Genomic DNA, 26,657 nt, shown 5'->3' on the forward strand with positions numbered 1-26,657 from the left:
TATTTTGATTCAGATGGCCTAGTTACAAGTAGAAATAATCTAATGCTTGGTTACAGTTTATTACTGAAAAGGACCAAAGTTGATTATAATATGAAGGTAGTTAAGACAGAATTAAGCACTGGAACAGTAAAATCTAAAAAAAAAATCTAGAACAACACTACAAATTTACTGAGCTACTAAAAGTATTAATCAAGTTATCAGTTAACTAAAACCAGTAAAATAAAAAAGTGATTTAAAGTGATTAAAATTTAAGCTCTCTGGGTATGAATAAATACATATAAATGGGTTATCCCACACTGACTATTGCTTAACTTTGTAAACTCATAAAAAGTAGTTTTAAAATTCTGCCTTGAAAGTCCATAAAATTCTATACAATGTAGACCAAACTATCTGGTGACAAATAGCAATAGTGATTAAGCAAATATTAGCTACTCTCTTAGAGGTCATCTCTGAGATGTGTGCTAACAGGACATGAATAAGATCAGCATCTATTTTGCTGTGCTTGGTTAAAAAAATATATATAATTAAATCTTTATGCCAATTTAATAAAAGGGGCAGTGAAGAAGGACAGGTTTGATTGATTCAATTTCCTCCAAAGGACATGAGCATAAATAATCTTGTTTAGAAAGGCTATTAAATCTGAGGATGGAGGCAGAAGTTATTCTGATTGTGGAGTTCTAAAAATAAATACAATTGATCAAGAAAGCTAAAGGTGAAAGGTTGTGTGAGAAAAAAAATCAAAGAAGAATATAGAACTTAAGTTTACTATAACAAGTATTTTAAAAACCTAATAGAATGAAGATAACAAATGCAAGCTGTGTAAGAAGATGTATTTGTCAAAAGAAACATAATGCTCCATAAATGGACAAATTATTTTATAAAATCAATGTGGGTGTCTCCCCAAAGGTTTTTGGAGGGTGCCTTAAAAGAAATGTAATACATTGGACTTCTCGTTCCACACACAAACACATCACTCCAATTACTATTAATATTAATGATTTCAGTCACTGAATGTGACAAAGAGAGGTAGATGACTTAAATAATTGTGTTTTTTAAAAAAAAACTACGCAGGAGGCCCTTTGAGGGGGTGCAACAAGCAAAGGAAATGAAATAACAATCTTTCTCACAACTCTGATTACGTTTAGTGACTAGGATCTATTCCAAGTTAGAAAACCAGTTAGAAACAGTAACCTTAAGCTATTATAGTAAATGAGTAACAGAATAACAAAGTTGGAAGGGACCTTGGAGGTTTTCTAGTCCAACTCCCTGCTTGGGCAGGAAACCCTATATCATTTCAGACAAAATGTTGTCCAATCTCTTCTTAAAAACCCACTGTGTGTTGGAGCATTCACAACTTCTGGAGCAGGTTGTTCCACTGATTAATTGTTCTAACTGTCAGGAAATTTCTCCTTAGTTCGAAATTGCTTCTGTCCTTGATTAGTTTCTATCCATTACTTCTTGTCCTGCCCTCAGGTGCTTTGGAGAACAGATTGACCCCCTTTTTATGGCATCCTCTTAGATAGTGAAACACTGATATCATGTCTCCCCTACTCCTTCTTTTAATTAAACTAAACATACCCAATTCCAGCAATTGTTGTTTATAGTAAGTAGATCATTAACACCCCCCCAAAAGTCCAAAAGAGTCATATTAGACTTCATAGGAGGAACAGTAAATAATGCCAGTGTTGTATTTTAGTCAGTGAACATAATAAAAATTCTACTCATGAAGTGTTGATTAATAAGAAAAGGTTAGGGTTAAAGTTAGGGTTGCAGAAAGTCAGTTGAGAGGTATTAGTGGATGATCATTGAAATTTCCAATAATAGAAACTCAGTTCTATTTTAGATTAGGAAATGAGGCTTGAAATCCAAGACAACACTAAATAGATTGATTGGGAAGTTCAGCAAAGCTAGTGAAGCCAGCAGAGTAAGTCCTGTGCAAATGAAGACAATAAAAATAAATAAAGTTTGGCAGAGAAAATGCAAGCAGAACACATACTGTACCTTCAATACCTTCTAAATATTTTTCCAACAGGAAATGTACTAGGAGGGTCATTTGGTAGTTTGGTAATTGAAGTATTAATGATACAGTAAAGAAGGGCAGAGAAATTGCTGAGAAGCCTATTTAATTCTGTGCTATATATTTTTTACTCTTGACTATGCTGGGCAGATGCCTGTGGCTCAGTTGATTTTTCTGGGGTGTGGGTAGTGGCTGCTATTAAGACTTATCTTGTGGCAATAAGAGTGGCTTTTTGAAGATCACCTGGACCTTCTTGGGAAAGGGAGCCTGGAAGTTTAGCTTCAGGCCATGCAGAGGAATTTTTCTTGAATCTGGTGGGTATAATCACCTGATCCATTCGCAGTTGGATGCCAAGGGATAACTCCTGTGGTGATGCTCAGTGAGCAAACTTACCCAGTTATCTGGGAGTAGTTTGATCTGGTTTGAAGCAGTCAATAGGATCCTTCAGACAGTATTATAGATCTTGTTTGGGTTAGTGGTTAAAGCAAAGGCTAGAAAGAGGGAGATCATGAGTTCAAATCCTGCCTTAGCCATAAAAGGTGACTTTGGGCCAGTCAATCTTTCTCAGTCCAACCTACCACTCAGGGCTATTCTTGTCAGGAAAATAGGAGAATAGAATAGGATAAAAACTTTATTATTTTAAATGTACACTAATCAGCATACATTAAAATGAAATTTTATGTATTCAGCTCTCAAAAAAATACCATTATGCATATACCCACATATATACGCATATATGACACAAAGTGTTCTGTCCCAGCCTACATACATCCTTGTTACTGCACAAAGACAAGCCCTCTTTTAACAGTAGACTGGAAAATAAACCCTTTTTATTTGAGTTACAGACCTTATAATTGTCCCAGAAAAACAAAAGCAACAGAACATTTTTCCAACTGAGCACGAGTCAAACAGGAAATAACTCACAAAAATAAACAGACCATGATCTCTTGACTCTGAAGTTCTTTGCCTCCAGCAACCAGCCCTGCCCACACATTCCCTTTTTGTTATGCAGCCCCCAAGGCGTGGCTTCTTACTGCTTTCTCCTCTTCCCCTGGAGTCGCCCCATTGCCTCCCTCTGTCCTACTCGTGTGAACTGCCTACGTCTACGAGTGTCTCTGAGGTCTTCCAGCTGTGCTTCCTCCAAGTCCGACTCAGCTTCCCAGCACAGCTGGCTCTCAGCTTGATCATGAGTGGAAGGACCAGCCTCCTCATCAATCTGTAAGTCCTGCAGCTCATCAGAACCTCCCTCCGATTCTGATGGCTCTCCAGGCCCCTCTTCCTCCTCCTCCTCTGATTCCCCAGACTCAACTACTGGGATCACAGGCTGGCATGGAATCACAACACAAAGAAACATCGCAGTTTAGTTCGAATGTATACATACGCATGGCAAAAAAAAAAGAATCTGGCGAGTTTACCAGATAGATGGCTTACGGAACAAAGCTGTTACAGAATCTAGTAGTCCTGCCGGAAATACTTTGAAACCTCTGCCCAGAGGGGAGCAATAGAAACAGACCATAAAGTGGGTGGGTGTGGTCTCTAACAATGCTTCAAGCTCTAAGCACATAGCGCTTATAAGGAGTGTCCTGAATAACAGGAAGTGAGCTTCCTATAATCTTCTCAGCTTTCCTTACTACTCTCTGTATGTCCTTCTATCTGAGGCACTGCTAACATTAAACCAAACAGTCATGCAGTTTGTTAGAATGCTGTCAATCATGCCTCTGTAAAAAGTGGTCAGGACAGAAGGAGAAAGATGTGCTCTCCTCATCCGACACAAGAAATGCAAATGCTGATTTGCATGCTTCACTAAAAATAATGTATGAAGAGACCAAGTCAGATTGTTAGTTATCTTTAGCCCCAGGTACTTAATACTATTGAACACCTCCACAGATTCAGCCTTGATACCTGTACAAAGTGGAGTATGACTATGTTAGCTCTTTCTAAAATCAACAATGATCTCCTTTGTTTTATTAACATTCAAAGCCAGGTTATTTTTTATTGCATCAGTCCACCAAAGCCTTCACCTCCTCCCTATAAGAATCTTCATTATCATTCCTTGATAAGACCCACCCTTGCCATGTCATCCACATACTTCACAATATGATTCATAGCAGACTTAGCACAGCAGTCGTGGGTCATCAAGATGAGCAGTAACTGACTCAAAACACAGCCCTGTGGGGAACCCGTACACAAAAAGATGGAACTGGAAACTTTTCTTCCAACTCACACAAACTGGGGCATATAAATAAGGAAGTCAAATATCCAGTTACGTAAGGAAGTATTAAAACCTAATAGGCCCAGTTTGTTCACTAAATGCAGAGGAATGATTGTGTTGAATGCCAAACTAAATCAACAAACAGTATTCGCATGTGAGTATTCTTCTGTTCCAGGTGCACCAAACTAAGATGAAGCACACAAGAAAGTACATAATCTATAGAGCGGTTCTTCTGATAAGCAAACTGTAATGAGTCAAATGTAAGGGGAAGGCACGAAACAATATAGTCCTTTAGCAGTCTCTCAAAACACTTCATCATAATGGAAGTGAGTGCAACTGGATGATAATCATTAAGGCATGTAATTATAGATTTTGGGGGGACTGGTACAATGATTGCAATCGTAAAACATGATGGAACCATGGCCTGGTGCAACAAAAAAATGAAGATGTCTGTAAGAATAGAGACAGGGATATTATCAAGACTTGCAACCTTTTGCATGTTGACTTTCTGCAAGATCTTCCAAACAGCAGTTGCATCAAACTTAAGCACCTGTTCATCAGAAGGAGAAAGGGATGTTGAATACATTCACTGCCTTGAGTTATTTGTAAAAATAATAAAGATGGGATACAAACAAACAAACAAACGACCTACTATTGTGAATTAGATCCATGCCCCTTCTGGCTGGTCAAAGCCACTCAAGAGGAGACATGTGGGTGGATCTGAGTAATGATGAATTCATTCTTGATGCAGAGGGTGTTCACCATTCCTTTTAAAGAGGCATTGGTGTGCCCTCTCCTCAAGAAGCCATTACTGGATCTTACTGTTCCAGACAATTTTCATCCAGTCTCCTACCTCCCACTATAATTCCTGAGAAACAGATTATCTGGAGCCCTTTCAATTGGGTTTTGGACTTACAGTAGATATGGGACATAAACAGCAATGGTTGCATTTTTAGGATCTCTGGAAGAGCAGGTTGAAGGTTGTGTATACTGTACATCCTTGCCCTTTTTGACCTCTTGTGGCTTCCAATACTATTGACTATGGTATTCTTTTGGGCTGACTGGGGTGGGAGTACAATTTATTTCTCCAAGGCAAGACCCAATCATTGACAGGAAGTGAGAGGTCTAGTTCATGGCCCCCTTTTTACAGGGTGCCACAGGGCTCCATGCTCTCTCCATCTATTTGAAATCACTAGTTGAGATCATCCAGCACCATGGGTTTAGGTATAAGTATGTTGATGACACCCAGTTATACATCATCATCCTGGGTGAATTAAGTGATACTGTGGATGTTCTTTCACAATGCCTAGAGGCTATGGAGGCCTGGATAGGGAACAACAGGCATCAGCTTTGGGAGGAGGGCTTGTCTATATCTGGGAGTTGATCATCTTTGTCCTTGGAAGGGGTTGCACTGCCCTAGACAGACCCTATGCATAATCTGAGGGTCCTCTTGAACTCATGAGTCCAGCTAGAAGAGCAGTTGGCAGTCATGACTAGGAGGGCCTTTGTGTTATGTGCCAGTTATGTCCCTTTTTAGATTTGGAGGGCCTTCTCTTGGTTACTCCTGCCCTTGGTTACTCCCATTAAATTATTGCAATGTGCTATAGATGGGATTACCCTTGAAGAGTAACCAGAAGCTTCAGGTGATGGAGAATATGGGTGTACAAGCAATTTTGGGTGCAAGTTGGAGCATGTAATATCTTTGCTGAGTGAGCTACATTGGCTTATGATTTTTAAAGCCCTATATGGCATGGGGCAAGGTTACCTAAGGAACTGTTTTAACTCCAACACATTGGCCCATTCCTCCCATCAGACAGGGAATGTATATTACATATCCTGTCAGTTAAAGAATTGGTGAGTAGTTAATTCTCTAAAAAGAACCTAGACTTGTGGAATAGTGTAGTATTTTTCAACCTTGGCAACTTTTAGAAATATGGACTTCAGCTCCCAGAATTCCAATCTAGCATGCTGGCTGAAAAATTCTGGGAGTTGAAGTCCACACATTTTAAATTTGTTGAGGTTGGAATAGTGCCCCTTTGTTTCTTCAAAACCCTACAAAACTCTTTGTAGTCCTCATAATAACACCTTAATGGCCTCACTGACCTAACTAGACACATGATGTGTGATATCCATTTAAATACCTGGCTCTAAATTCAACCCAGTGTATATTCTAATAGCCCATTTTTCCCTCAAGTACTACCATTAAACCAGTTTGTGCTTCAGTGTAATGTATCCTGATCTCCAGATCAAACATACCCCTGAAAAGTTCTACTACATAAATAATATCAAAGTTTTTAAAGTAGTAGAATCCAAACGGGATTTGTAAAAAGCTCCTAAAGGATCACTGTAAAGTTAGTAAATACTTTAAAATAACAATAAACCTATTCCTGTTCCTGTTCACTTCCTATACTTCCTATACATTCCTATACTGAGTGCCTTTCATCATCTCAAACTTTGTGGGAAAGCCAATATGTTCTCAACACTCAGAGAAATAGGAGAATAACAATAATATTTTGTAGTACTATTATTAAAATATTATACTTTATTAAATAATTTTCATATCATAAATGCTTGGGGTCAAAGAACAATCTGAAATTTTATGAAGGGGCTGATGAACTGAAGAGCTTGGGGATCCCTGCTCTACACTGATTTTAAAATATATAGTTATTTATATCAGACAAAGCTACACTATAGAGTTTGTCTGAAATAAATGAACTAAGCATCATCAATTTAAATAGAATTGAGTATCTTAATGAAGGAGCAAACTACCATTGAAATTGCTACATTCAATATAACAAGTCATATAACTTCAACGTAACTTCAAAGAGTGGAGAAGAGCTAATCTCCTTCTATTCCTCCCTGTGAGCATGAATGAGATTGCCCACTGCATAATAGAGACTGGAGACTCAATGAGATTTTAGTCTGAACCACAACAGCTTTTCTGATGCTTCAGGCAATTAATGTGGTCCACCTTTATTATTAAAATACATCAATAAAGCACTTTTGCTAAGTTTTGTAGGGTTTTAGCTATACTAGATAATGCATATATGTTATCATTGTTTTATACAACATGGTTGATAATTACAGCAGGCATAGTGCATATAATATAACTGTTTCTATTGGCATGACAAATACATTTCCAAATATTTTATTTAAAACTGAGTTTTGAATACTGTTCCTTTACATACATAGCCTGCCAGATGTTGGTAATGACATGTATAAAACAACATATATATTGAATCTTTAGAGGACATATTTAGTTTGATGGATCAAAAGTGGTCAATTGTAATTATTTATGCTATTAATAAACTCATAGGCCATATTTATTTAGGACTAGATGTACCCGGCCACACGTTGCTGTGGCTCAGTCTGGTTAAATGGAAAAGAAAGAAAAGAGAAAGCGCACATTTGTGTTGCTTTTATGTCCAACAGATGGCGCTGTTTTTCAAAAAAGCATGTTTTTACCTGTCACAGGTATGACATTTATATAATATAGGTATATAAAAACACGCGCGTATTCGACTGCAACGTTGTGTCAAAATTTCAAAGCAATCGGTGAAGAACTTTAGGAGATTTAAGATTTTGAACAAATGAACATTTACATTTTTATTTATATAGATTTATATTTCTGTATATTCTGTATATTACATTTGAACTTCCTAGAGCAGGGGTGTCAAACTCGCAACGTCACGTGACATGTCGCGACGTATTGTGACTTTTTTTCCATTGACGGCAATGTGGCGGGCACGGTTTCATCATGACGCATCCAGCCTATGGGCCAACAGTTTGACAACCCTGCCCTAGAGGCTGCTGGGGGGAGCTGCAACCTGTGAATTAAGGGGGAGTGCAGAAGACAAAAGTATCATATCACTAAATCATATAACTAAAAATCTAAAACAGCAGTAGTACATTCAGGACAAGTGAATGAGATTGTGATTTCATTTTATTTCAGAATGTCTGGCTTAGTTCAGTGCAACACTTGTTTTGCAGATGTCTTTTGCAGACTCTTTTCAAACTTGGAAACTGTCCTATCTGTAAACAAATCACTAATCTACAAGGACAGATTTCTTATCTAGGGTCTGTAATCTGTGCTCTTCAGGCAGGAATTAGGTGTCCAGCTCTTCTGCTCTAATGAGCTGCCATGGTACCAGCCCCCTCTACCACAAAGATCCTGCAGGAGAAGGGCAGTATGGACAACTAAGGGATCTCGCAGGGTGAGAGCTATGAACCATAAATACAAAGCTTTCACTTTGTCCCTGCATAACAGATACAGTGCCCTTGCTGACCTTAATAGGGACATTAAGGAGACAGGTAAAGGTAGTTGTGATGATGATAACTTAAATAAGCAGGGGATCATGGTCTGAGATGAAGAACTTGTTTTGGACAGGGGAAAGTGTGAATCAGGTATGACACATCAGTCATGCAAGAAGAGCAAGGCATCCAAAAAGAGAAGTCACTTTCTGGTTGGTGATTCAATGATAAGCGATGTAAATTTAGGAAAGGATACAAAGATTCCGAAAGAGGTCAGATGTCTTCCAGGTGCTACTGCCAGCAGGGACAAGAAGCGTATTTTTAAGATAGTCAAGAATGCCAGCAAGGACTGTGATGTAGATGCTATTGTACATCTTGGCGCTAACGATCTATCCCAAAAAGATGTACTCTGTGCAGAATGATTTCCAGAGCTTGAGACAGGAACTTAGCAGGATGGGCTGTAGGCTTACTTTTTCAGAGGTTTTACCAGTCTATAAGGAACAAATGGAAAAGGCCAGTGTATAGCAGAATTCAATATGTGGCTAAAGGAGTGGTGTAAAGGGGAAGGCTTTGATTATATTAGTCACGATGTCAGCAGCTAGTCCAATGAAAAAGTGTACAAAAGAGATGGCTTGCATCCATCAAAGAAAGGGACTGAGTTATTCGGCAATAAATTCACAGATTTTCTGGAGAAATATTTAAACTGAACAATGGGGACAGTGAGTTAATTGATTCAGAACATTCCTGTCCCCGGCAATCTAAAAATTATAGGGTTATCAGTGCATGTGTCATGTGTCTGATTAACGAAACACTTAAAAGGACTTTCAGGCATATTTTTTCCTAAAAGCATTTATTAAGGTTACAGAGACATCAGTACAGCATGGTGGAAATGCTTAGATCTGATCCTTTTCCGTTACACATACATATTAAGCATTTTTCCCTCCCTTATTTTGGGGTCATGGTTCACATCTTCCAATTAACTTGGACGACATGATTTACTTCCCGTTTCTTTTTCCCGGCTTTCACTGTTGCCTGATTTAACTATATAAATACCAGACAGTTCTGCATATTGTCAAAGCAAGAATATACAGTATTTGCAGCGTTGACAGCATGTAACATAGAGGTGTGTGTGGACAAGAATATCAACCTAGCTATCAAGCAAAATCAAGCTTTTAATAGTGAGTGTCACACCAAGTGCACTAATCAAATAGGTGGTAAGAAAATAGGGGAACTCAGGCACCACACAGATTATGTATAAAGTAAACACAGGGTCAGTCATAAAGGACTCAAATGTCTATACACCAACACACAGAGTATGAGCAATAAACGGGGTGAACTAGAAATTCAGGTAAATGAGGGCAGATATGATATTGTTGCCATTACAGAAACTTGGTGGGATGAAACCCATAAATAGAACACACAGCTAGAAGGATTTAAATTGTTTAAAAGAAACAGACCAAATAAAAGAGGATGTGGAGTTGCTCTCTATATAAGAAATAACTACATCTCTACAGAAATAGAGCACAACAATGATGAAAACTATCTCAAATGCATTTGGGTCAATACAAAGGGGGGGGGAAATGACATTGCCATAGGTGTATACTGTAGGCCACCCAACCAAACAGAGGAAATAGATGAACTTTTTGCTAGTCAGCTACAACGAAGCACATCACAATAGTAATGGGGAACTTTAATTACCCTGACATCAACTGGGAGACTGTCAGGTCCCCAAAGCCTTATTGTTTTCCTTGCATATAGACTTTTCCGCTCTTGCTTTGAGGCCTGCCATTCTGCTGGGGGGAGGGGGGACATTTGCTTTTGCTTGGGATAACTTTCGCTTTCTACTTTACTTCTCCTGCCTCTATCCACTTGAGAAAGGAATGTGTCTCCCTTATCAGGGAGATGGTTACAAAGAAATGAAACTGGAGAAGACCTTGAGATGTGCACCAACTGTGCCAGTTACCCACACATCATACCAACTGAGAATTAGCTGGATTTCAAATGGACATTATGATTTTGGTGGGAGGTGGAATATTGCTAGTTTAACTATACCATTTGAGCGGGATTTTCCCCAGATCTCACCTTGACTTCCCTACTGTCACTAATCCCTAATAAAAGTTTCCTTTTGAGACATACCTGTTTCAAGAGTTCTGCTTTCTTGGGTGGTTAGCTGAGCTGGGTCCTTACAGAGACAAACTCTGCACCAAGTGGAAGATCAAACAGATTCCTGACAAACCGAGCAGACAACGTTGTCTCCCAAAAAGTAGAGAAGGGAACTAGGGGATCAGCCATATTGGACCTAATTCTTACTAGCAGAGATGAAATGATAGAAAGTGTTGAAGGCACAGGAACCTTGGGCAGGAATGATCATGCAATACTGGAATTCAACATTATGCAAGCACTAGCAATAGAACATAGTCTTGGACTTTAAGAGAGCTAATTTCAATAAACTTAGAGAGAACTTGGGAAGGATTCCATGGATGAGAATCCTCAAGGGAAAACAACTCAAGAAGCTTGGGAAATTTTGAAAAGTGAGATTATAAAAGCCCAGTCAAGCACAATATCAACAAAGAAAAAAAATAACAGCTCTCAAAAGAAACCAGCATTGCTGCATAAAGAACTCTCTGATAAATTGAAAGACAAAAGGGACAAGTATAAAAAGTGGAAAGAGGGGCACATAACTCAGGCAGAATATCAGCAAATAGTCCAAGCCTGCAAAGATGAAGTGAGGAAAGTTAAGGCTCAAAGTGAACTAAGGCTTGCGACAAAAGTCAAAAATAACAAAAAAAGCTTCTTTAAACATGTAAAAAACAAGAAAAAAGTTAAGGAAATGACTGGTCCATTAGTAGGAGAAAGTGGCAAGAAGGTGACAAGCAACAGGGACAAAGCAGAATTACTTAACTCGTTTTTTGCATCCATCTTTACACAAAGGGAAAAAACAGACCAACCTATCAAAAAATGTACCATAAAAAACAAATTAGAAATACAAGTTAAGATAGGCAAGAAAATGGTATCAAGCAACAAATCAGCGAACACCTAGAGGCAAACAAAGTCATTACCAAAAGCCAACATGGTTTTGTCAGACAAAATCTTATTGCATTCTTTGACCAAGTGACAAAATTAGTGGACAGGAATGCTGTGATATAATTTACTTGGACTTCAGTAAGGCATTGGATAAAATAGACCACAAACCTAATACTTGATAAGATAGAAAAATGTGGGTTAGACAGCATCAACACCAAATGCATTTGTAGCTGGCTGATCGGCCATCCTCAACGTGTGATCCTCAATGGCACTGCATCTACATAGAGGGAAGTGTATAATGGGGTGCCCCAGGGCCCAGTCTCTTCAACATCTTCATCAATGATTTGGATGAGGGGATAGATGGGGAACTCATCAAATTTGCAAATGACACCAAGCTGGCAGGAATAGTCCAGAAGATAGGCTTAAGATACAGAAGGATCTTGGCAGACTTGAATATTGGGTGCTATCTAACAAAATGAAATTAAATGGTGAAAAAAGTAAGGTTCTACATTTAGGCAAGAAAAACCAAATGCACAGGTATAGTTTAGAAGGTACCTTGCTCAATAGTAGTAACCAGTGCTTTTTTTGTAAAAAAATAAAAAAAGGTGCCGGAACTCACACATGTCATACAACCCGCCTTGCCTACCCTACAAGGTTCCATACAAAAAAGGTGCCGGAACTCCGTTCTGGGCGTTCTATGAGAAAAAAAGCCCTGGTAGTAACTGTGAGAGTGATCTCCGAGTACTAGTGGACAATCACTTAAATATGAGCCAGCAGTGTGCTGCACCTGCCAAAAAAGCCAACACAGTGCTAGGCTGCATTAACAGAGGGATAAGATCAAGATCATGTGAAATGTTTATACCATTTTATAATCCCTTGGTAAGGCTACACTTGGAATACTGCATTCAGTTTTGGTCACCATGATGTAAAAAAGATGTTTAGACTCTAGAAACAGTATAGAGAAGAGCAACAAAGAAGATTAAGGAACGGGGGGCTAAAACATAAAAGGAACAGTTGATGGAATTGGGTATGTCTAGTTTAATGAAGAGAAGGACGAGGGGGGACATGATAGCAGTGTTCCAATATCTCAGGGGTTGCCACAAAGAAGAGGAAGTCAAGCTATTATCCAAAGCACCTGAAGGCAGGACAAGAAGCAATGAATGGAAACTAACCAAAGAGAGAAGCAACCTAGAACTAAGGAGAAATTTCCTGACAGTGAGAACAATTAATCAATGGAACAACCTGCCTCCAAAAGCTGTGAATGCTCCAACACTGGAAGTTTTTAAGAAGAGACTGGACAGCCATTTGTCTGAAATGATATAGGGTTTCCTACCTGAGCAGGGGTTGGACTAGATGACCTCCAAGGTCCCTTCCAACTTTATTATTATTATTATTATTATTATTATTATTATTATTATTATTATCATCATCATCATCATCATCATCATCATCATCATCATCATCATCATCATCATCATCATCATTTGCTCTTTACCTGTTGGCTCTCCAAAGGATGTGCTGTATTCCTCGCCATGCTCCACCAGAGCTTTGATACCAGGGAACATCTTGCCTTGTTGAGAAGATAAGCAGAGGATTCTATCTAGAAGTCAAAGTGTATTTAGATTAGTGGAATGTAAGTGTTTCCTGTGTTGAACTGATTTTGCCTTAAGCAAGTAGACTCAATCAGATTGTCTCTCAGGGGTGAGGGTGGGGAGTCACAAGACAAATGTCACAAGAGATTTCCCAACCTGGACTTGAAGCCTGAATGTTCTTTTTATACTTGTTAAACATTGTTTGCTTTTCAAAGAAGGAATAATTGTGCTTGGAGCCATGAGGCTTTTGTGAAAATCTCTGATGCATGTTCACTCTGTAGCAAGCATTACACTGGAGGAAAAGGAAGGAGGGCTATGAGTCTGGAGCAGTAATGGAATTGCAGGAGATGGAAGAAGGGTATTTTAAACACCAAATTCAAGGCTGGAAAGGAAAGAGAGGGCCATGACATCACACATGTAATGGGAGCACCAGAAACAATTGATGTCCTACTAGGGATTGAGAGTTGTAGAATTTAAAAAGCAGGTTAAATAAATCTGAGGAAGCAAGCGCCTCCTTCTTACATAAACCTATAGTTTTAAATGGATTGTTTCTGTCTAGTATCAAATGTCATTATTTATTTCTTGATCACAACCTTCATTTCAGTGATATTCTTATTCTTATTCGTGGAGCAGAAGATAAGATTTGCAGGGAAATTCAAAGTTTGTAGGCAGCATCAGCCATCAGTATGACCCTGGAATGTTGAAATGTATGAAATGGAATATGAAATGCCTGCAGCTGTTGGATAATATACCTGCAATATTTTTGTTTGTTTGCCTATTTATTTTATTACTGTTTACTATTTACTGCATACCGTAATAGCTGATATTCTGAAATAAACGAATGTTTGAGGTCCTGTGTCAAAATATAACACCATCCTCACATTTTGGGGGAGCAAAAAGGAGATCAGCCATTAAGGACCTCTTTCTCTTTTATTGGGCAGGCAAAGTGGTTTTGTTCTTTCAGCTCTGAGAAAAATAAGGAAATAATCCCCATAATGTTGCAAAATAATTACTTTCTCAAAAATTGTCAAAGGATCTTTCCTTTTCTTCTTCTCTTCCCAGAGGAGGGCAGTACAATGGCTTTACTCTCAATCAGAAGTCTTAATTAGAAAGGGCATGTGTGCCTTATATCTGAAGGCAAAAAGGTGCTTTGGAGTTCACAGGGACACTCGGAAAGCATCTGCCTGCAGCCATGTATTTGCATCTTTTCATGAGACTGCAAGGCTGCTGGAAAAAAAATCATGTTTTGGTTCAAGCTTTGCATGTAAGTGTGACTGGGTATTCACATATACTCCAAAAGCTATTTCACCTTAGACTCTGGACACATAGCATGGCTCTGTATGTCGATAGTGCCATCTCATTAGACAATGTCATCATGAAGTGAGAAGGCACTTCTATTTAGCTGGAGACCGCTGATTGTCTTTTACCTTCTTTTGTTAGAAAGGCTTAATACAATTCTTGTGCAGTTTAAGAGGTGTGCTTAAAAGAAATTGACCTTTCATTTCTAGAGATCCTAGAAGAAAAACAAAATTTGATTCCTAATGACTATCTGGGCAAGTCCATGGAGTTTTCATGACAAGATTTCAGAAGTGGTTCAGGGGTGTCAAACTGCCGGCCCGTGGGCTGGACGTGTCATCTGGAAGCCACGCCCACCCCATTGCCGGCAATGGCAAAACTGTCCCGATACGTTGCGTGACATCACATGATGTCGCGAGTTTGACATGTCTGGGTTTATCATTGCCTGCTTTTTCAGGGTGAGAGAAAATGACCAGTCAATCAGCCGGCATTATGCCTAAGGCAGGACTAGAAATCCTTGTCCCCTGGTTTCTTGCCTGGTGCTTTAACCACTACAGAGGCAGGAACCAAAGTAGCAGTGATATAACTGAAGAAGAAATAGAGTATGGTGTACCAAATATAAACCCTAATCTTCAAATCATGTCTTACAAGAATGACAGTTTTAAAAGGTTCTTGCAAACCAACCAAACAAAAACCTATTAATCTTGTGATTTCCCAGCAGATTTAAGTTCAGAATGACATAATTATGAAAATGTTTAACATGATACCCTGGTATTATATTTGAGACAATATTAAATGCTGCCTTTTTGGTTTTCCTTTCACAGTGAAACCCACAGTCATTGATGTTGACATCTATGTTAATAGCATTGGCCCCGTGTCATCAATAAATATGGTAAGTGTCACACAAACAATTATTTTATTGGCAGGGTTGCTTCTTGTATCAATAACCAAGTTCTTTAATTTTTCCTAAATGTGAGGGGAAATGTTATGGCTGCAGATATCATTCTATTTTCTGTTCTTGTTCTGTGTGCCTGACAAGTCTTTGTCCTTTTCCCAAAGGGCAAAAATAATACTCAGCAAATAGCATGCTGTGATCTGTCTATCACAAAGTATGAATATTCAGTTTATCTTAAAAAATACAGAATTGAAATAAAGCTACGGGCAGAGTACAGGCGTTTGTTGTCTCCTAATGCAGCAAACTCTGGGAAAGAATGCTGCTGTTTAAAAAAATGACAATAAAAGCTAATAGCACAACCCTTTGTGTATTTGCTCCAAAGTAGGTTCAGAGATATATACTTCTGTGTAATTGTGTCTAACCTTGTGAAGTTTTTTATGTGAAGTTTTAAGATGTTTTGCTTCTGAAAATCTTGGTTGCTATTCCTTGGAAGGTTTATATGGAGAAGGCAGAGGAGGGCAATTAAAATGACAAAAAATCTGGAAGAAAAAACTCACAAGGAACAGTTGGAGATGTTGGGTACTTTTAGCCTGGAGGAAAAAAATAAACTTTATGGGAAATATAACTGTTTTCAAGTATTTGAAATATTATCATATAGTAGATAAAATGGCTATCTATCCTCATAATTCAATCTCTCACCACTGGACTGTTTTCTCTGAGGGATGAGGTCAGACTACATAATCTGATGTTCAGGAATGCAAATCTTTACTCGATTTAAGAATCAAAATTATCTTAGACTGTTTCCAAAACTCTATTAAAGGATCCCCTTGATGCAAAGTATCACATAAAAATAAAAATTCAGGTATTAAAACTTCTTTAAATTCTTTATAAAATTCCCCTGACAATACATAAGGACTAGAAGATTTTCCATTTAGACTAAAATTGAAAACTTCAGAAATTTCTGAAATGTAAAAAAAGAGAGTTGATACATAATACATTAGATATCTTCTAGATTTAGTTCTGGGAATGTTAATCTATTTAAAAATTGATTAATTTTTATTACTTGAAGAATATAATTGTTGTAAAAAGTTTAAATTATTCATTTATGCCTTTAATTTTGGACACAATTTGACATTGCTTTTTAAATTGTATTAATACATATTTTTTCTTAGCTTTTTTCAGTTTTTTTGCCCATATTTTAGAATTTTTATTTACATGTTCATAATATATTTACTTACAAGAATAATCTGAGAGATTTTTTTCTGCCTCCAACTCTTTTTGTAAATAATATCTAGTTCTTTATAGTTTGCTAATAAATTGTTAGTTCCCAAATAAAGTTTATCTTCCTTTTGTGTTTATGTTTTTTAATCATGCTGATCTAATTTATCTACCTACCTCTAAATACTTCTTTTATAGCATCTCAACTTGCTGTCCTAAAGGTGCTTTTCCAAAAGGCAACTGTATATTCTTGATTTTTTCCCCCTTAAAATAATTTTACTTCTCATCCAAGAAGCTTCTTCAGCTTCTTCAGAACTGAAGAAGGTTCTTGGATGAGAAGAGAAACCTTTTCAAGGAAAAAAGTCAACAAAGTCCAGCTGCTTGTTGGAAAAGCATCTTTCCGACAACCGTGACCTGGATGATTGAGAATTTCAATCATCATGTTCTTAGTAATGTTTTGTTTGTATTATTTTCTTGAAAAAGATATTCTCAAAGTTTGGATAAGTTGTTGCTTTGCTGCTTCATTATATAGTATTATGGGATTAAACCAATTATAAGTAAATGGAATAATCTCTTCTAATTTAAATGTGATAATTACTGGAGTGTGATCTGATCTAAAAATTGGTCTGTTGCAGGAAATTTGAGAAAGTTTTAGATATCGAAATAAAGTGTAGTATGATATTTATATCTATCTGAATAAAATATATATGCTTTTGTTGCAGGGTTCACAATAGTCCATATATCTATGAATCCAAGACTATGCATTAAATTAAATTAAAGTCTCTTGTAATTTCCACTCTCAGGCTTTAATGTATCAATATTTAAGTCTTCTCCTATTGTAAATGATCCAAGTTACCATTTTCCCTATTCATATTTTTATAGGAAATTGATTTGACCTCAGTTATGACACTTTAATGTATATGCCAGAGTTAATGCAGTTATCTATTTTAATTTTAACTATATGTAAATAAAAGGAAATAATTGTATTTATTGTCATGATTCTACTTATTATTTTTAAAGGGAAATCTCTAACTTGTGTTCGAAAGACCAGAAAAGGTTATATTCATGATCTAAGATAAAAGAACTTCTGCTTTCATATATTCCCAAATGCAAAGGCTCTGACTGAATTTTCTTACTGAAATCAGGCTGATGGGTTTTTAAAAAGGATTTTTTTCCTATATATTTCAAACTTCTAAAGCCCTTTGAAATATGTCTGTCTTTTAAAGTTTTGGCAAGACTTGATAATTCTTTTAGGCATTTGAGAAAATTAGTAAAAAAAAATCCTTTAGTTTTGTTTTTATTTATGTATTAATTTCCCTGGATTTTTAATTTTTTAAGGTTGTTTTATAAATTGTTTTAATATAAATTATATTAAACCACTTTGAATCTTTAAAAAAGATTATCTCACACAGAAACTTAATAAGTGCATTTGTGTTCCATCTACTCAGAAACTGATTCACTTCTTTTCCCTGTGGGATGCTCATCCACAAATAAAGCACAAAGAATTGCCAACTGAATAATATTTGAATATATTTTACTGAACTGGAAACATACACACATTTATGCTTTCAAAGCTTTGTGTACCAATAATATTGGCAGCCTAACTGGAGTATGCAATGATAGAAAAATAAACATATGTGTATCCTTCCTTCCTTCCTTCCTTCCTTCCTTCCTTCCTTCCTTCCTTCCTTCCTTCCTTCCTTCCTTCCTTCCTTCCTTCCTTCCTTCCTTCCTTCCTTCCTTGTCCCAACTGTCCTCCAATCCTCCAGGAGCTCAAGGCAGCCTACATAGCACATCCTTTTGCAGAATTTCCCCATAACAATCCAGCAAAGTCAGCTGCCCAGTCAGAGCTTGACTGACCCAAAATCATTCACTGAGCTTCCATTGCTGAGGGCAGACTCAAATCTGTCTGTTCCTAATATATTAACCTCTAGCTCATATCTTTCTCTCAGGGTATTTCTGTCTTGGAAAGTGAATGGGAATATTTTTGAAACTCTACTTTCTCTGGCAGATGCTTGTGACAGGACAGCAAATGAACAAATAAGCGTTGGCAGAAATAAATAGGCCTGTGGTTTCTGGGTAGGGAAAGAAAGACATCAGTTAGCAAGTGAACAGGTGGATGCTGAAGAAGGTGGGGAAGAAGGTGGTCACCAGCTGGTAAAAGCAAGTGAATAGGCAGGCAAACAGTGAGAGAACATGAGTGATGGACCTATATTGAGTGGCAATAGACTGAACACAGGTGCTTTTATTGATGGTATCTCTTCTGTCTTTTTTCTTGAAGGGAGTTCTTGATGTATTTTCTCTCAGTTTGGGTGTCCATGGCTACTGATTACTCTTATTTCTCATTGGTATCTCCAATCTTTCTTTAAAATGCATTCTGCAAACCTTGGTTTTTTTTTTATAAATCTGCCTTTTGTTACCTTATGTATTTATTTATTTGTTAGATTTATAGCTTGCCTTGTGCTTAGGCATTCAATATAATGTACAATCTCACTTGTCCTTACAATAGCCTCTGTCTCTCCAATCTCTCTGCTCTGCAAGGAGGGAAAAACCAAGCAATTTCTGTAGGCAATTTCTCCTTTGCCTGATCCCTCTCCCCCCAACACACACACACACAAAGCATAGAGATTGTAGAGAAAGATATTTTAAGAGAGCAAGCTGATTGCTCTTCTATACTTTGAGAGCAATTTGAATGTGCCAGCAGTGGGAAAGGATCAGGCAAAAGAAAGATTGTCTATAGAAATTACTTGGGTTTTTTTCTTCCCCCCACCCCCCAGAGATTGTAGACAAAATAATTTCAAGAGAATAAGCTGTTTGCTTACCACACCTGCAGCTTCCAGTCCCATCCAATCACAAACACCCTTTTTCGCGCCTTGCGCCAGCTTTTAAGTTGCCCGGGACCATTTGCAACATTTCTGGGCCTGCTCAATTGCCTCAGCAGGCCCAGGACACACCACCCCTCCCCCCTGGATAAAGCATACATAACTATACATTTGTTCCAGAGCCGGGAATAGTGGAATTACTCTGGCCTGCACACAGGCAGAGTACTTTTATAAAATAATGGGTTTAACTTAAACAAATGCTCCCCCAAATCATAATTGGTATATATTACGCTATACCGGGTGTTAGTCAACATCATCCTGTTACAGACTAGCAAGGTTCCCTCTGCAATGACAGAAACCTCACATAGTCTCCCAGATACTTGGGAGGGCCCTTAGCCCTTTGTGACCTTCGCAAGGTCAGGGAGGGTGCCTGGTCTGCCAGCTCACCTGCCAGGCTAGGCAGACCAGGACTTCTACTTAATGGTGCCTGGCCTACTGGTGGGCTCGATAGACCAGGACTTTGATGCCTTCGGATTCCAGGTGACCCACTCCGCAGCTGACTGGCTGGATCCTCTGAATCCCAGCCAGGTTTCCTCGGAGGGGTGGAAAACCCCAAGCCCAATGGTGGAGTGGAATTCTCCAAGTCCACAATGGATTCCTCTTGGGAACATTGTCCCTCAAGCCCGCGACCAGCATCAGAAGTGGCCTGCGTTGCAGCAGTGCCCCAGTAGTTCTGGTCCCCCATGTATGTGGCCGAGGTGCCAGAGGAGCTGCCTCTATGGCAAACCCCCTCTCAGGAGAATTCCTGTTCGGAGCACTTGCGGAACCCTGGGATGACCCCTGATCTGTAGACTCCCTGTTCGGAGCAATAGCTGAACCTTGAGGATGCCCTTGCTCATCCCCTGGGACATGAACAGCCACCTGCAAAAATCCACTGGCACTGTAAGGCTGTTTCTCAGGTGTTTGACCTGAAGTGTGAGCTTGTTCATGGTTCCCCTTCCCCCCGAGAGCAGAGCCAAGAGCAGAGACGTGGTTGGACAGCCGCCAACGCAGTTGGTCAATGTGGTGCCAAAGGACGTGGCCATCTCCCAAAGTCACTTTGTATGATAGCGGCCCTGAGACCTTGCAGACAACAGCAGTGACCCAAAGATGACCCGGGCCGTAGTTTCTTGCCCAGACCCGGGCCGTAGTTTCTTGCCCAGACCGGATCACCCACCTGAAGTCTCCTAGGTGCCCGCGGCTGTGACACCTGTGAAGCCACCTGGTCTGGGTGCAGTCGGTCCAACTTTGTGATGAGGTGGCGACCCCAGTGAAGTTCCGCTGGACTCTTCCCTGTGGCAGTGCATGGTGTGGTGCGGTCTGCAAGGAGGAAATCAGCTAACCTGTGATGCCAGCTACCATGCGTGAGTCTTTTGAGTGCGTCCTTCATTGTGCGTACCATCCTTTCTGATTGCCAATTGGTGGCAGGGTGGAAGGGTGCTGACGTTGCATGCCTGATCAAGTTGGCCTGTAAGAAAGCCTGGAACTCAACAGAAGTGAATTGAGGCCCATTGTCAGATACGAGGACATCAGGAAGTCCATGAATAGCGAAAATTCCTCTCAACGCCTGGATGGTCCTAGCAGTAGTAGTGGAGGAGACAGGGACAACTTCTAGCCACTTAGAGAGGCTATCCACAAGGATAAGGAAGAATTGCCCCTGAAAGGGCCCAGCATAATCTAAATGTACCCTTGACCAAGGGGTTTGTGTCTCCTCCCACCTGTGTACAGGGGCCTGAGGCATTTCAGGCCGTGACTGTTGGCACATCTGACACCCGTGCACTTGGGCCTCAATAACTTTATCCAGCCCAGGCCACCACACTCTCTATGCCCATGTCTGACTTTGTTCTGGTCAGCTGTACTTCTCACATCCCCAAGCTGCTCTCCCATTCTATTCTTATATTTCATATCTACACTTTCCTTCTCTTTCCCCCCACTCGCTCCATGCCCGTATCTATTACGAAGTCAGACATGGGCATAGAGAGTGTGGGGAGAGTGGTGAACCTACAGATATAAGGCACCCTAAAATACCTAATGGGAAAGAACACCCCATAAGTCTGAGAGCCATAAGTGATCGCAACATGATTAAAGACACATCCACCTTGGGAGCAAGGAAAAAGGAATACTCGAGAGTAGGAAAAGCAAGCAGCAGTAATCCAGCCAACACTACAGAAGCCACAACTATAGAGTTGAATGGCCGGCTGGGCCCAGTAACAAGATCTATGAGTCGGGGCGTCAACATCACTTCATCTATAAAGGGACCCTCCCAGTGACCAACATACACCCTGATGACGTTGATAGATATTCTCTATTTTTCCATATGAACCATCTCACACTTTTACATTTCTTAAGGAATAGATAGAACAATGAAAAACAAGAAAGGAGAGCAAGAGTAAAGAAACATAAAAATAACATACTACTTAAAATATATGTCCCTCCTAAGCTAATATATATTTATTTCCTAAATTTCTTATTCTTTTTAATCATAATTAAAATCTGTTTAATCTTTAAACATTCCATTTAATATGTCTAGTCATCTAGTCCTTTAACTCTTATTCAAAACATTTTTATCCATTACAATTTTCTTAAATTCAATCATATTTAAGTATCTAAAACGTTTCCTTTATCTAAGTCATTTCAACTTTTTTATGTTACTTATATCAAGAAAGGAACAAAAAAGGGAAAAAGCATACTATATTATTTAGGGAATTCATCCCTCTTAGAATGACATATATATTCCAAATATTTTCTATTTCTTTAACCATATTCAAACAAATGTTTCTTTTTAAAGTATTCTCTCTGGTAAGTCCCATCATCTATTTTCTTGGTTTCCACTTTAGTCTTTTTCATTTGCCCAGTATCTTTCTTAATCAATGTATTTTTCTGAATCAAAAAGTTTTTCCGTATGTTCGTAAATGTTGCTGTAGATATAAAAAGTAAATCAGGTAAAGTGTCTTTGTATGGGGCTTCTGCCTTTCCATGTTTGTTGTAAATCATTTCCTTTCTCTCCGATGTTCTGACATCTCTACAGTCCATTTTATCCAATCTGTTTTCTTGTCCTCAGATTTATTTTGTAGTCTTAAGGGATAAGTTGTTTTTTCCAATTCTTGTGAATTTTTTTCCACTAGGATTAAATCATGTTTCCTTGTTTTGTTAAATTCCATCTTTAAGTCTCTATTCTCAATTCTATATCAATTTATCTGTTTTATCTTCTCCTTCTCTGTTGTTGTTTTCTGGAATATTTTTGTTGTAGAGTTAACTTAGAAATAGATTGATTTATATTTTCAAAGTTATTTTGGATTTCTTTGTGGTTTAAAGTCATTGTTGTTTGAATTAGTTGCCGTATACTATATATCTCTTCCTGTGAAATATTTATGTTTTCTTGATATGTTCTTTCTACATGTCTCTGATCCATGATGGCCAAGAATTTGAGGTTTTTTTCTTCCTTTCTTTTCTCTGCAAATAGCTTTAGAGTCCCAATTAAATAGATATTTGTAATCCAAATGGTTCAAAAAAGATTTTTTCCTGAAATTTAATTCTCTCTTTGTCTACAGCCCAGATTACTGTCTTTTTTCCATCACAGCTGTTCTTTGTTGTTTTGCCAAGTTTTATATTAAAGTCATAGCTGTCATAGTCTTCATCCACCACTAGGTATCAAGAACTATTTGTTTTTCACTTCCATATATTTTGATCCTCCATAAAAATATTAATTTGCTGCTTCCGTTAGTATAAGGGTGGGGCAGAAATCCCCCTCCTTCCCTTTTGGAGGTATTTTGCTTCTTGGGGATCTTTTCCAGGAAATTAAATGTAGAATAGAAAAGAGAAGATCAAATTCCTCACCCAGTTTCAAGCATGCTGTTCACAGCTGTGCTGGTTAGTGCTTTTGGACTTTGGTTGCTAGTAGCTTGGGCTGGACGATGCAATACGGCCAGCCTTTCTCATGTCGGGTTAGAAGGCTTTCCCCAAGTCGAACGGAATGGCCGCTGCCATTCCAGAATCACTGGAGCACCCTTCTTTCTTCGTCATCTCTCTGGGGCAACATAGACCCATTTAGGGTCCCCAGGCAGGGCGAAATTAGCTGCGGAGAATCCACAAGCCCACGACCAGTCGCTACCGCACAAAACCAGAAGTCAATAATTAACTTATATTATTTTTATCATTTATAGATTTATATTAATGGTTCATATTTATGTACATCTAAAAGCTTTTACACTAATAGCTCTCTGCAAACACTGCTATCAAATGCTAACTAGAGGCTTTTCTTCAGAGTTGTTGACACTTAATTGCTATTGAAATCAAATTCTTCTGTTAGCACTAATTTGTTTCATTGATTTCTGTAAGATATAAGTACATCTAAGCATTCCTGGAAATCAATAATTAACTGTTATTGAGGAAAAGATTTATTTTGAAAGCATTAGTCTGTGAGGCTGTGTTTCTTTCAAATGTTCATTAGGGAAGTGCCATGGAACCTGTGTGGTGTAACATTTTTCTGCTATTTGTTAAAGCAACTCAACTATGTTCAATCTTCCACACAAACCTGAAGAAAAAAGAAGCAGCTGTTTTCAGGAATCTGCTCACTAAATTTATTATGACTCTTAAAGCAGTAGCACCTTCTTCTCAAGTTCTCCAGAAACCTAAAAAAGAGACAGATTGGTTTAAATAATAGTTGGTCCTGATGAAGTGACAGGTCCTTAGGATTGTAAGCCACCTGCTTTTTAGATCTACGCCTCTCCTAGCTTGTGAAAGTAGCTTAGGAGGTGTTACGTGAATGGGTTCTGGTGGTGGTTAATTCTTCTTTTAGAGGGGGATTACTCTTTTACCTCTTAAAGATCTCTTAGTTTGCTCCTTTCTCAAGAAGCCATTGCTAGATCCCATATACTAGGCAATTTTCATCCAGTATTTAACCTTCCCTTTGGGGAGAAGGTGATAGAGAAGATGGTTGTGCAACAACTTCAGGGGACCTTGGATAAGGCTGATTATCTGAATCCTTTTCAGTCAGGATTCAGATCAAGGTATGAGTTGGGAATGGCATTGATCATACTTTTGGATGATATCTTGAATGGGGTATGTTGTATTTTCGGTTCGCTAGGAATTGACGAAGATGCATGGTGAAAACAAGAAGCTCTTTATTACTCACTCCTACAACCAAGCAAGCAGCAAAAGGCACACAGGCCTTTTATAGTGCCTGAAACCCGGACAGTGTGAACCAATAGGAATTTACCCTTTTCGCGCCTTGTGCATGCGTGCAAGGTCGGTGCCACTCTGTCTGGTCCCGGGCAGCTTTTGGAAGTGCCCGGGACCATTTGCAACATTACTGAGCCTGCTGTCTGATAGCTCTTGCAGGATCAGGACACAACACCCCTCCCCCCTAAATGAAACACACCTGGCTTACGCACAGGTACATTGTGCAATGTAGGGATGGTGGACACAGATGCATTATTCAAATGCAAGGAGGGTGGAAATGCTCAGTCTGCACGCAGGCAAACACCTTTCAAAATAATTCTTAACTGAAATAAATGTATCCAAAATCATAATAATATATGATACTCTTACTAAGTGTTAGTCCCCTCATTCAGCGACCTCATAGCAATGTTCCTCCAGTGTTGACAGAAACCTCACATAATCTCCCAGATGTTTAGGTGGGCACTTGGCCCGCTGCGACCTTCTAAGGGCCGGTGAGTTTGCCTGGCCTACCTGCTCGCCTACCAGGCTAGGCAGGCCAGGACTTTGATGCCCCAAATACCCAGGTACCCCCCCAGCTGCTGACTGGCTGGACTCTCTGAGTCCAAACCAGTGTACCTTGGAGGGGTGGAAGTCCCTGAGTCCACAATGGACTCCTCTTGGGAACACTGTCCCTCGAGCCCAAGGCTAGCAGGTGAAGAGGCCTGAGTAGTGGAAGTGCCCCAGTACTCCGTAGCCCCTGAGCACATGCCAGATGTGCCAGAGTCAGGAGCCGCCTCCATGGCAAACCCTCTTGCTACTGACTTCCTTTTCGGAGCAATAGCTGAATTATGAGAGTGCCCCTGATGGAATTCCCTTTCTATGGCTATGTTTGATTTATTTGGATACCCCCAGTCTGTCTCCCTGTCTGGAGCACTATCTGACATGTTTGAATAATGTGGATACCCCCGGTGTGACTCCCTGTCTGGAGCAATAATGGAACTGCAGGATGACACCCTATCCTGGGAATTCCTGTTTGGAGCACTTGCGGAATCTTGGGATGACCCCCATCCGACACATCAGCTTGTGAGGCCCTGTTAGGCCTAGGGACCTGTGACCCAGAACCCATATTATGGTCCTCCCCCCCAGATCAGAGCCAGGAGCGTAAACGTGGCTGTCCAATCTCCAACGCAGTTGGTCTATGTGTCTGCGAAGAATGCAGCCATCATCCAAGGCAACTTCGTATGACAGCGGCCCAGAGACCTTGCAGACCACTGCTGTGACCCAGAAATGTCCAGGCCCATAGTTCCTTGCCCAAACCGGATCGCCCACCTGAAGTCTCCTAGGTGCCCGCGGCTGTGACACCTGTGAAGCCACCCAGTCTGGGTGCAACCTGTCCAGTTTGGTGATGTTGTGGCTCTGTCTTGTGAGCCCCTCTTATCGGAGGAAGAAGGCTCCGAACATGAAGGAGAGGAGATGGCTAGGCCTCCCTCTCCAGGACCCTCCTCTTTGGCAATGCCTCAGGTGTCTTCCGACGGAGAAGAGATTGACCAGGAGCCAGGTGGTTCAGAGATTGGCCAGGAGCCCGGTGTTTCTCAGATTGGCTAGGAGCCAGGTGTGTCCGATAATGAGGAAGAAAAGTTGTGGCTGGATCCACGCCAGCGTAGAAGCGATAAGCATGCGCAGCAGAAAAAGAGACGTGCCAGAGATTAAGCTGAGTCACTGGACCACACCCCACAGGCTATAAAAGGGTGGTGGTGGCCATTTGGACCTCTGTGACGGACAAAAGCTGAATCTCTGGCAAAGTAGTGTGCTGTGGCATTCAACTGTGTGTATTGTTTTTGTTTCTGTGTGTTTAGAATAAAGGTCTTGGCAGGTAGCTATGGAGCTGCTGCCAAGTTTCTTATCTGTGAAGTGGTGTCTGGAGAAGTCTTTAACCCTCGGCTGGCTGTTTGGGTGTGTGGGTCGGAACGGGGACAGAACATCTTGTCCGTCACCCCGAACATACTCCATCGTTAACCCACGATGGACCAACAGCTGCAGCAGCAGGTACAGCAGCTGATAGATGCCAATCAGCTCCTACAGCAGCAAGTGACCCAGTTACAGGCTCAACTTGCTTTGGGGAATGCTCCTG

At 39.7% G+C, this 26,657-nt stretch overlaps 1 protein-coding gene across 1 annotated transcript in view; it reads left to right on the forward strand.

Annotated features, from left to right (window-relative positions):
• LOC107283472 (gamma-aminobutyric acid receptor subunit gamma-3) overlaps window positions 1-26,657 on the forward strand; it is a 532,165-nt gene that overhangs the window by 27,787 nt on the left and 477,721 nt on the right. Inside the window, exon 3 of the mRNA XM_015811390.1 lies at window positions 15,217-15,284. Coding sequence (XP_015666876.1) covers window positions 15,217-15,284 — 68 coding nt within the window. The remainder of the gene's footprint in view (window positions 1-15,216; window positions 15,285-26,657) is intronic.

Source organism: Protobothrops mucrosquamatus, unplaced genomic scaffold (genome assembly GCF_001527695.2).
Source record: "Protobothrops mucrosquamatus isolate PMUCROS unplaced genomic scaffold, P.Mucros_1.0 scaffold40, whole genome shotgun sequence".
NCBI classification, from domain to species: Eukaryota; Metazoa; Chordata; class Lepidosauria; order Squamata; family Viperidae; genus Protobothrops; species Protobothrops mucrosquamatus.